At 36.0% G+C, this 12,559-nt stretch overlaps 1 protein-coding gene across 1 annotated transcript in view; it reads right to left on the reverse strand.

Moving 5' to 3' along the window:
• STK17A (serine/threonine kinase 17a) overlaps positions 1-12,559 on the reverse strand; it is a 28,802-nt gene that overhangs the window by 5,838 nt on the left and 10,405 nt on the right. The window contains exons 3-4 of the mRNA XM_069812166.1: positions 7,004-7,148; positions 349-475 (exon numbers count right to left, since the gene is read on the reverse strand). Of these exons, the coding sequence (XP_069668267.1) occupies positions 349-475; positions 7,004-7,148 (272 nt within the window). The remainder of the gene's footprint in view (positions 1-348; positions 476-7,003; positions 7,149-12,559) is intronic.

Below are 12,559 nucleotides of genomic sequence, written 5' to 3' on the forward strand. Positions count from 1 at the left end.
ATTTGTTTTTTTTAAAAAATAAAATGGCTACAAACCTCCACAGGCTAAAATACTATATTAAGAGACTGAGTATGTAATTTTGAACTCTTAATCCAAGTAATACTTATTATCACTGCTGGTAAGAATCATCTAAAGCATGTACTCATCTTCAACACAAGCACACAATTATCACTCAGACTAGCAAGGCTTGCCTGTTCTACCTTTTACAGCAGTACCATGTCCAAGTAATAACCTGATCTTCCAACACAGTAACTACACAGCCAGTCTGGCATTCCCCAAATCGAGGTAGTTTCTCTTTTCACTTCCCAAAAGCCTGGACTATACATCACTCCTATAGTAACAACTTACCTACATATTCTGGAGTTCCCATTATTTCTCTTAGTTCCTCACTGCTCTTCATTATTCTGGAAAGGCCAAAATCTACTATCTTAATGTCTCCCAGAGGAGACTTACTGGTTAGTAGAATATTTTGGGGCTGAAAAACAAAAGAAGGAGACTTTCAGAATCAGCCAAATCTAATGTCTATAACACCATATTGCATAATTATTTTAGATCATGAGTAGCAATAATGAATTCCATAACAAGTATGATACCCAGGATCACTTATTTATTTCCCCCAAGGTGAACTTGAAGAGACATGTAGGCTAAAAGGAGTGGCAGGATTTTCTGTTTATAACTGACAATCAAACATCTACCTTTATTAGCTTAGAACACATATAAAACACATGCTAATAGCTATCATTTAACAATAGCATATAAATACCTCCACATTTGTACCTTTTAGTCCTTCATATCACCTTTTTAACTCTCCTTCCCTCCTTGCTTCCTTCTAATAGATGGTGTAAAATACCTCCTGTTGAAGGGTACCCAAAACCAGCCAATCATTTTAAAAAGCCTGAACACATAAAACTATTTGACTACACCTGTTTAAAGAAAGTCTGTTGCAACCAACCTCAATCTTGTTCAAAGTACAAACAATTGTATTACAGAACACTAACTGAAGAACAGTTTAAAAAATACAGCAGCCTGAAAAACAGGTTTTTAAGACCATCACCTTTGGATAAACTTGTTTGCTCTGACGTCATTAGATCTTGGCTGTCATCCTTCAAAGCAACTTTGTGGTCATTAAGAAGTTCCTTACCATCTATTTCAAATGCTAGCTCAGTTAAAAAAAATAAATCTGAAAACTAACTTTAGACAACAGGTCTTCAAGATTTTTTTGCAGCTGAAGCATATCCTTGCCAAAAAAAAAAAGGCACAACTCTCCCTGCCCCCAGGCCAATGATCACATTGAGTTCTATCATTAACTTCTCTGAATGGTAACACTGACAGTTGACACTGCATTCATGCCTTTGCTAAGCACAAGTTCCATGAAAGTGAAAAAGCCTTTATTTATTGGGAACCTGGATTGTCTTGCATCAGGGATGGCTGAAAAGGGAGGAGGGCAAAACATTAACACCAAAGCAACCACTGACTGATAATCCAACTGGATTAACACCAGCATTTATACTTTTTCCCTAATCACTGAGCCATTGTGTCCTCATCACCTAGTCAATCATGAAGGCAGCTTTCACATGAATAGCCTTGCTTTTGAACACAGAAATAAAACTGTGCAAGAACATTTTAAAAACCTTGGGCCAGTTCTTTCTGCAAGACCTAAATATAGTAAAGTTCTTTCATTCCTGCAAACTTAAACCATGGTATTTCAAACTCCATGATGTTGTCAATCTATTTTCTGTTTGTAAATCTGTTAAGAACAGCTTATTTTTTGCTTACAAACTGGTGGCTGTACAAAGGCTTTTGGAGCTGTGCATTACCATATGCTTTATAGTTCACATTTATTCTCTATTTGTATTAGAAAAGCAAACATCCAAAAAAGCTGACCATGCCTCCCTAATTAGTCTCTCAGATGTTCTTCCCAGTGGGAAATTTAGTTACTTTCTGAAGAGGCAAATAGAAAGCACGCGAAAACCATTTGTTCTCTATATTTAAACAAGGAAAAGTTTTTCATGGAAATGTTTTGTGAAATGAAGAAGTTTCTATTGTCTTTTTTTAAAAACAATCTTATACTCAAAACACACCTATGCAGGAAAAAAATTGTCTACAGTATGAATTGAGTCATAACCCTAAATCAATTCATAATGAAATGTCAGTTGTTTTCTTCTTTTAAGGAATCATTATGGGGTTTATGTGAAGTGACAGTCTAAACACCAGCATGAAACCTTAAAGAAGCCATAGCTTTGAACTTAACCATAGATTTCAGCTTGACACAATTACTCTAAAACTTTAAGAAAAGGAAGATCATTTTCCCACATCTGTAATGCTGTTTCTCTTTTGTTTTTCCTCTGCTATAATACACCTAGGTTTGCCTAATGCTAATTAGCCTACAAAGACAAGAGAGATGCAGGCCAGAGGCTCACCTGGTAGCCATTCTAAAAACGGCCTTTCACTCTTACCATCAAGCAGTAATGAAATGGCTGATGAAAACTGTCAAATGGCAACATTTAGAAACCTCCCCCTCTACTGCAGTAAGGCTTAAAGGTTCCAATTTACATCCTTTTATGTTGTGCACTGAACAAAAACATAAAAAGAAGAAAATCCTTGGCTAAATGGACAATCTCAATGGATGTACTTTACTACAAGATTGGTATGTGCCCAGAAACCACGACGTGGCCACACAAGTCCAGACCAATGCCGTAGTTAGCACAGCCAGAAATGGGTACCTTGGGAAAGATTATAGAAACAAGACAAAAAGTTGTATTTGATACATACTGTCAACAGCTAGAAACTTGGGCTTTAGGAATTTGATATGTTGGTCATACCTGTATCATCATGTTAAGAGTAATAGCAGTGAAAAGCATCATTTGTAATTGCAAATATTAACTAGTCTTATGTATTGCACTTAAATTGGACTAAACTACTGTCACATGAAGAATGTACCTTTCTTGACACTATGAACATCACTGCAAAGGCCAAACTAAGGCAATGTATACAAAGATCAGGTCTCATCTGGAAACTTATTCTGTGAGTCACAGAAATTGTTTGTAATAAATGTACTTAGTAAAATAAGATACCTTTCAACCCTACCTTGCCCGCAGGTTTTGGAATCTTATAAACTGACTATATAATGGCAAAATCCATACATTGCAAATTTGCCATTATCCCAGAAGTTTCTATGAGCCTCTGGCCCTAATATTGCTTGTACTTTAGTTGGTTTCAAAAAGAGTATGACTAAGGACACATGATAAAGGTCATGTTTTTAAACTAATCAATGCCTCACCTTAACCTGCAACGTTAATAAAGTTAGGTATCTAATTTTGTAATACTGTAAAAACAATCAGATCCCTAGAAGACAGAAATTATCCAAGGAATAATGCATAGAAACAGGAAAAAGAGACTAGCTTGGATACCCCAGCTACATTGCATGTAAAGACACTAAATTAGGCTGATCAGTCTGCCCTAAAAAAAAAATTAAAGGACTCCCATATCTTTAAAGCAATTGAAATGTAAGAGCAGAGTTTACTTGGGGGTTGGGATTTTTTTGGTCAATGTGTACAAGTGGAAAAAATGCAACAGGTCACTAAAAGAGTAGACATATTAGATTGGCATCACACTTAATTTCCCAAAATAAGCAATGTCAGGTCCCATAAATTAAGAAATAAGGCTATCATCAAAATAGGTTCTGTAGAACCTGGATACTCTATACATGCCTATTAACAAACAGCTAATTGATATAAATGTTTGAACTCCAGATTAAACTGTTCTTTTGCCTTGAAAAACTGGTATTTTAATTGTTAACTCTTTTCTTAGTTTCCTGGGTGTATTGGGTTTGTGTGGCAGAGGTTTGGTAGCAGGGGTGGGGGCTACAGGGATGGCTCCTGTGAGAAGCTGCTAGAAGCTTCCCCAGCTCCAAGTCAGACCTGCCACGAGCCATCAGTGACAGTGGTAGTGCCTCTGGGATAACATATTTAAGAAGGGGAAACCTGCAGCAGAGAGGGGAGCGGGATGTGAGAGAAACTCCTCTGCAGACACCAAGGTCAGTGAAGAAGGAGAGGAGGAGGTGCACAGGAGGAGGGGATGCCCCTGCAGCCTGTGTTGAGACAAGAGGCAGCTAGTCCTTCCTCAGCCCCCATGCCTTTTTAAATTCTCTTCCATTCCCAACTACTTTAAGCTTTTACCAAACACCAATTCAAGATCAAATCAAACAGCAAAGGAAAACAGAGAAAGGAGTCTTCCCTTACTCTGCAGCTTTTATGCACCATTAAGAGGAAATGAAAGACTCCTGACTACAGTCTATGCACACCCTACAAATTAAATGGCATCAACACAATACTGTCAAGTGATACTTAATTTGCACTCAGTAGCATTATATTTGCTCTTTCTCCAAGTCAAAACTGGATTACACAATTGTATTTTGCTATTAAAAACAAGCCATATTTCAACCATCTTTCAGGAGAACCATGCTTTTGGAAAGAAATGTGGCAACCAAGCCACATCAAAATACCCCATTTTTTTTCTGCAGTGTTTAGTCTCGTAGGAAAAATCTTGCATCTATTAAGGGGGAGGCAGACAGAAGCTAAAGCAAGCTAGCTGCCAGTGTCACAGATCTGGTTGATTAGATTTATAATATAAAACTACAACAACAAGCAGACAATCACATACTGACAACCATTTTGACTTAAATTCTTCTGGGGGTAGAGCCTGACCTCTTTGAAGGTGCAACATATGGAAAATTGGATGGACCTTTCCAAAGGTATTTGTACCAGCTAGATGAAAGGGAAACCTTTAGAGACCCAAAGGTGAAACTAATAGCACAAGGAAAATATTTTAGCAAGAATTTGTAAGCTTTTTGATATTGGCAAAAACCCTGCTTAACAGCAGTATACTTTGCACAAGTCTTCCAAATGTCACCCCACAAAAGCAAGTATTTAGTAAATTCCATGGTGCTGTAAGCCACTAGGTAAAGCAGCATGAGCCATGCTATACAACGGAAGATGGTTTGAGGCCAGTGGGTTAACAAACATGCAGCCAAAACCAGCACCCAACTTCAATTTTTGAGTTCCTTGAAAAATGGGCCTTTTTTTAGTCTTGCAAGGCATGTGGGTCAATCAATCTTTGCAAGTCATGGTTTTTAATCCTACAGTTTCCATCATCTTTATTTACCAATATTCTGAAGACATCCCTAAGCCTTATTTTGCAAAAACCCAATAATCTTATATATCATGAAATTAATCACGCTGTAATTAGGACTCCTATTAAGATCCACTTTTCAAAAACACATCACACACTGCACTAACATATAAACATATCAAACTCAAACACTAGACAATTTGCTCTGCTAATTATCTTTTATAAGCCAGCAAAGCAACACTGGATCTTTCAGTGAGAACTAGATACGCTCAATTTTATAACATAAGTTTTCTGATCAGTTGAAAAGTTTAAGTAATCTTTTTCTGAACTTTGAAAAAGCTACATGTCTGCAAGCTGTAATCAACACCCCAGTCTACTTTTGCCTTTAAGTACTGTAGTCAAATAAAGCACAACAAATGCATTTCTGATTACAGATACCCAGCAGATAGTGCTAAGGACCACCACAGCTTCAGCTACAAACATGCATGAATATATACTGTCCATAAAGACATATTTTAATTTTACATACTTTGCTTCAAGGAAATTCAATGGCCAACCGTAGCAGAGACACCGAGTATCTTGTATAAGTGTACTGGAACTTTAAGGAATTCTAACTGCTCATTTTTAGTCCTTCTGAACACTTATTCTCACATCACTTGTTAAAAATTTTCCATTAATTATTTTAGTATATTAATATTCTGTGTGTGTGACTAAATCAATGGGCTACAGAAAGTTTTAAAGTATTCCACAGATAATTTGAATAAATGGTTGGAAAACCAGGCAGGTGACATATTTGTGTGCAAATATTACTCATCATCTGCCTCAGCTGATGAATGGTTCATGATGTGCTAGGTTAATATATTAAGTATGTACAGCCTGATACTGGAATCTACTGGTAGCTTTGTAATACTGCCAAAATGCAATTAAGTATAAGTAAGGATCTCAGCAACAGAACAACCATGTAGCAGCTTACTACATACTTAGTAAATATGGGAATTGGACATTGAATTTGAAAATTTTAATGCAAGATAGTTTTTATACTGCCTTAGTAATAAAGTAGTCTAAGCTCAAAATGAGATAACATTGCATCTTCCATATGAGTGTATGGATAGAAGCTAAAGAAAATTAACTGCAGCTTGCTGCCAATGGGAGAGGATAGTTTTCTGGATCCCTGTTACAACTCCCTTCTTAACCATAAGCAATACCCTGGAGTTCATGTGATGGCAACTGTACTTTTCTCTTGAATTGGGTCAAAACTATTTTTCAGTAAGAAAAAATATTTACTCCAGTAAATCATTATAATTTATATCCCAATAGGGTGTTGGCCAACTGTTTGGCAGTAAATTACAAACATTTAAATTAAGGTTTACAGTAATTTAAAAAAAAGTTTTATAATTGTATTTAACACATTAATATACTGTTTACCTGTCCTGTATGAACACTTCATTCTGAAGCATTACACTTTATACTACCAGTGTCTCTGCCATCCTTCTGCTTCATCAAAACCCAAGTCAATACAAAAAACAAACCTATTTTTCAATGGCCATCTAATACCTAGACATTTTTATTGCACTTAAAAATGAGTCAGGTCTTACCCAAAGCACTCATTAGCAATTTAAGGTGCAATGCAAATCCACTGTTTAATTCATTACATTTCACTTAATCAAATTAAGTTTATATTTGATGTAATCATAGAAACTCCCGAAAAGGCTTGCACCCCGGTACCTACTGCATCCCAAAGGTTGTATTTTATCATTTGAGGAATAACTAGATAAAAATTGTCTTAATTACAAATTAGCATTCATATGACATACGACCAACAAGAAAGTCAGCAGATATGAAATTAATGAGAAAAATACAGCAACAATCTTACCTTTAAGTCAAGATGAACCACATTGTTTCTGTGCAAGAACGAAACTCCTTCTAAGATCTGCTTCATAAGTCGTTTAACATCTTTCTCTTTGAAGGCTTCCTCTCTTTCAGCCACACACTGGTCAAAGATTTCACCTCCAGCAGCACTATGGAACAATATGAATTTTATTATTTCAAAGACTAAATTATAGCACCCATTTTGTTCTACTTGCACTATTTTATTTAGCATAAGCAAGATCAGCAGGTGATAGCATCCAATAGTGATACTTTCAGTTATTAAACATTTGGCAAGCTTTTACAGCCTAGGAAGGCTTCTCTGCAGTATGGCAGCTTTGGAAAGAAGCAAAGATCTTAGTCATTTAGGTTAGAGAATATGAATACTACGGAAATTTTGGGGACTATTTTGGAAACGCTACTGACTATGCTTTAAGATGAATGCCACATTTGTTTAAGGGCAGTGTTTACATAAAAGATGTGCCTTTTGCCATTCCTATGAAACCACATGGAAATTTAGCCAAGGTAAGCCTTTGTAAACACAAAGCAAAACAGCCCCACGCCCAGTCCTCCTCAAACACTTTGCACATACTCAAAAGACTAAATGTAAAGTCTATAATTGAACTGTTTATGAAGTCTCTGGTATACAGGGATGCATTAAGTTTCTAAATGGCAGCTTTAATCTAAAAATACTTTTGAAAATTTTAGCTCTCAGCTTGCTTCCTTATCTTTTGTTCATGTATGTTTAAATGAATAACAAAGTAAAAAAAAACAACTAGAAATGAATGTTTTTAAAATACTCCGAAGCCACATGCAGTACCATTTCTGTATAGCAATGATTCTAGAGAACTAAAATTGTTTTACAACATAACCATGTAGCATCAAAAGTAAAATAAGTAGAGCAGAGGCTCCATCTTAAAACAAGAATGGGCATAAGAACATTAGAATGGGGACCATTTTACATATAGATTGGTGAATTACTACCTTGAAATCAACACATACACACTGTTCTGCATGAAATTCTATAATCATCCTTTTGTGAAAGATGGTGAAACCTCCGAGGACAGCATCTTCTCCAGTTACCCCAAACTCTGACATGCCAAACATGACTTTGCAGAAGCGTTAATCTTTATTGATGCATAGCTATTTATTCTGCCTTTGCTTGCTCTTTTCTAATAAATTATATTACCTAGGCAATCCAGAAGACAGAGAGGCATATTCAACATGAATATAACAGCCAATGAGAGTTCTACAAAAATGGTGCATTTGGATTATGTCCTCCTAGAAAAAGAACACTTAAATATTCTCAAATTTTCATTTTGCCTATACTAACGTTGCTGCTGCGGTCCTAGTACCTTAAAACACCTCATGGTTTATAGAAGTTTTTTGCCATCCCAGATACTCTCATTACTGTAATTTAAAATTCTCCCTGCAGACTGTCTTACAAGAAAAAAGATTTTAAAAGAGGGTTACATCTTAACTTTTTCTAAATAGTTTTATATTTCTGTTCTATATGCTGGCTAACTGGTATAGCAGTACAATTTGATTTATTAAACTAGGATTTTCTTTTAAAAAAGAAAAGTCCATTAAATAATTATTTTTCTTCATCCTGTATCAAAGGTGGTAGAGCTCAAGAATAAAATGAGGTTTTCAAAGGAATATTAATACTTTAATTCCTCTAGAAAAATTGCATATGCCGGATGCTATCACATCTTTCTTCAGCACATTTTTATGTAATTCAAGGAGAAAGTTAGTTATATTTCAGCTTTGAATAGGATTCAGATATTAATGACATTTTAAAAATGGACACGGGCTAGTGTATTCTAATATTCTAAACCAAATTCCTGTAAAAAGCAACATCAATTGGATCTTCAAGATAGGCATAGAAAAAACATCTACTGTAATCTATAGATTAAACTTTCTACTTTAAGAATGCCATAACATATTACTTGGAAGAATGATTTAATTTCTTGTAGCAGTGAATTATAATGCACATACAGTGATAAGACCTACTACCAAAATTACTAACACAATGTGTTTTACAGCAACAACCCTGGGATTTTGCTGGTATAGCTCTGCCTCTTAAAATAAGCAAAACAATACTTCTGCCATTTAGTTCTGTAAAATAGATTTATACCCCAAAAATGCTGTTGTCAACCAGGGATCGCACTTTAACAGACCCAGCTGACAAATCAGCAAAGGGGGAGGGGGGCCCTTATAAAAAAAAAAAGAAGCCCTGTTTGCTATGTGTCTACTTGGTAGACTCCTGTTACAATTAAGTTACACTAATAAACAAATTAACATTGAAGGAGGCACCAAGCTAACATGTAAGCTACTTAGAATTTTAATACTACACTTAAATAACTTTGAATTAAATGAGTTATAAGTCAAGGCAATAAAAGTTGAAGCAGATAATGTCCCATCACTGAAATCAAGAGACAGCACTACCATATGAGAGTGGAAAACTCTCCATCCAAAAAACGTTTTTTTTAAAAAATGTATTTAAGTACCTCCCAGTACTTCTGAAGATGCCTAGGTTCATTAGCATTTTTAAGAGTGAGATGAGCAAATACAGCCCTTACACATGCACACCCACTTCATGACTTATGAAACATAGCCATTCCCAGCTACCATAGACAAATATACTTTACAAAAAAGTTTCACATGGAAAGGTGGTTTCACATACAATGCTTCAATTTTTTATCAACTTTGCTACTTAGGATGCAGATAGAACAACTTCCAGACAATTCATTCTATCCAAAAATTACCACACTGGAACAAGTAACTAGAAACTCTTTGCAAGAACAGGGGAAATTTGTTACTGCAAGACTGTTTTGTGTATTGTTGCTGGGGAGTGAACATAATTGATTCCCTTAAGCAAAACAGTCAGCTAGCTGTGAGCCAACCCAGTCACAAGTGGTTGAAGTACAATGTCAAAATGAACTCCAGAAAGATTCTCCTGCACACCTCTGCCAAGTTTTGCCAAGCTCCTTAACAATACTTTCAACTCAGTTATTTTGCATTCCCTAGCTAGAGTTCAGGGGAAAAAAATTAATCAAAACACAGAAGGGATTAAAATACCTGTTAGGAAAGTATTACGGGCATGTCATCGCTACATATACATGCAGACCAGTTCTCCGGTGTTTATAACATTTACCCATTTTTCCTCTAAGAACATATTTTCCATTAAGCTGGTTGCTTTTCTCATGGTCATTATGAAATAACAACTTTGCAAACCACTGGGCACCCCCACCCACCTCCACAGAAAATGTTCCTAGGGGATAAAAGCAAAGAATTGCCCTTAGGACAAGAAAGTCTTTAGGAAAGCAAGCCATCTTAATCTGAAAAAAAATGGATAAGGAAGTATTTAAGAGCACAACTTTTTGAAATCCAGTGTTACTTTGAATGCATTATTTCTCTAGTGCAAGTTCCCTTAGCTAGGTGTATGAAAAATCGTGAGACAGAAGAATTCTTTCCAAACTTAAAAGCTACGGCAACCAGAATTCTTTAGCCATTTTAATTTGTTTGTGAAAGTACTGTTGTGCTATTAATTTCTCTATAGTTTCAAGTGGAATCCAACTGCTTTTCATCAATTAAAAGCATGCTAACATTTTATTACTGCTTATCAGCATAAATGAGCTAAAAGTAATTTGGAAGTCTGGAGCATTAATCTTTGTTACAATTATGTTGACTTTAAATTCAATGGAGACTGCTTATCTTCCTTTGAAACATATCTTAACAATGCACTGGATGGAATTCAGCATCCTACTTCTTTCAAGTGCACTTACAATACAGTTACATAGTCATTTAGCATATCATTAGAACAAACCTATTTCACTGCATCTGAAAAAATCGAACATTCCCCCAGCTTTAATGCATCGGACATTAAGATAGTCTCCTGAAAGACTCAGACGTACAAATCCTCAGAGTACAGATATGTAGATAACAAGTTCCTAGAATACACTTGATTTCAAACGCTGAGTGAGACCATATACAGTCTGCAAGGGCCAAAAATCTTGAATCTTACACTCTGTCAAAAGCCTTTCTTGAAAGGGTTATCTCTGGAAGATAAACGGAAACTCATCTGCTTTCTGTACACAGAGCTTGTATTACAAGAAGATCACACCAAGGTGGTCGTAATGCTATCAACAAAGGTTCACATTCACTACTGCTGACAGTCATACCCTCCTTTCCTTGGCTAAGCATACCATTAGACAGTAAGCAAGTGAATTTACTGAGAATTTTTCCAGTATAAGGCTATCATAACATACCAATGTCCCCAAAGCCTAAGAAAACTGTAAATCCATATCTGATGAGAGGACATACGGGAAGAGAAGCATCCACATGCATTAAGTTGTAGATACTGTTCTTTTAAGTTCTTGGTTCTCAGACAAATGCTTTTTTTTTCCTTAACCTGTCCAATCAGGCAGCCCAAGAACCCAATGAAATGCAAATAAAAGGTAGCTAACACCATTTGAGAAGTCTTTCCCTAAAACTTTTTGAAGAGCTCCAGTCTTGATTTGAGACTGCCATCTAGAACAGCTTTGCCAATTACTCCAATAAACAAGAGCAGCACAGTTATTTCTGATTACAGTGGTTTTGCTTCAAGTTCTACCTGTTGAATCCTACGCCAAATGAAGTGTTTCCTGCCAGCAGACTCTTACTTTAACCAGTCACACCTCCAGTAAGTAGGTCAATCAGTAATGACCAAGACAATACAAGTAGTAACATTATCCAGGTCCAAATAACTATAGGTGAAAAAAGCACTTAATCCAGCATATCAAATAAACCCTGAATATGTCTTCAAGATGATAAAGACAACTTTTTTCTCTTTTAAAGTAAGCATAACACAAGTTTACTATATCTACACAAGACCCTGGCAGGTAATTACTCAGTTGAGAAGCTCTTAAAAAATTACTGAATGGCTTAGATTTTGAAGTTACACATACAGGTTTCTGTAATGTTCAACACACTAATGACCCACTATCAGCTATCCCCTCCATAGATGTATAAGCATATGAACACTGAGAAAACCCTCCAGTTCTTAAGCATCAGATGTTCTGTTGCTCTTTCTTTCAGAGGAAACTGGAAAAAGCCAAGTACATTGCATACAACTATTGAGGCCCAAAGTTATCAGATTTGCTTTTTTCCTCTTATATCTGATGTGTTAGGTTTCCCAGACTGTAGCTCTACATTTTCAGTGAAAGTGCAGTTTTCTTTTTAATTAATTCCATTTTCACTGAAATACAGAAACATGACTGACCCACAGATTAATTCCAGGCTTTACATACTATCTCTTCAGACTTACCCCTTCAACTCCTGTTTAAATCCTCTGGTTGAGGTCTTGTAACAAACAAAAGTCAGAGACTGTTGTCAGGGTGGATGCAGACAGCCACCAATTTGCTACCCTACAGCTGAAGCCAACACTGTAATGCATCATTGCCTCTCCCTGCTCAGAACTTAATATTAACAGTTAGTGGCCAATTTTAAGTTTGTTTTCTGTCAAAAATTTATACTGCTTGAAAGACAACCCTCCATGTAACATTAATACTTCTCTTCATGA

Source organism: Haliaeetus albicilla, chromosome 2 (genome assembly GCF_947461875.1).
Source record: "Haliaeetus albicilla chromosome 2, bHalAlb1.1, whole genome shotgun sequence".
Taxonomy (NCBI): Eukaryota; Metazoa; Chordata; class Aves; order Accipitriformes; family Accipitridae; genus Haliaeetus; species Haliaeetus albicilla.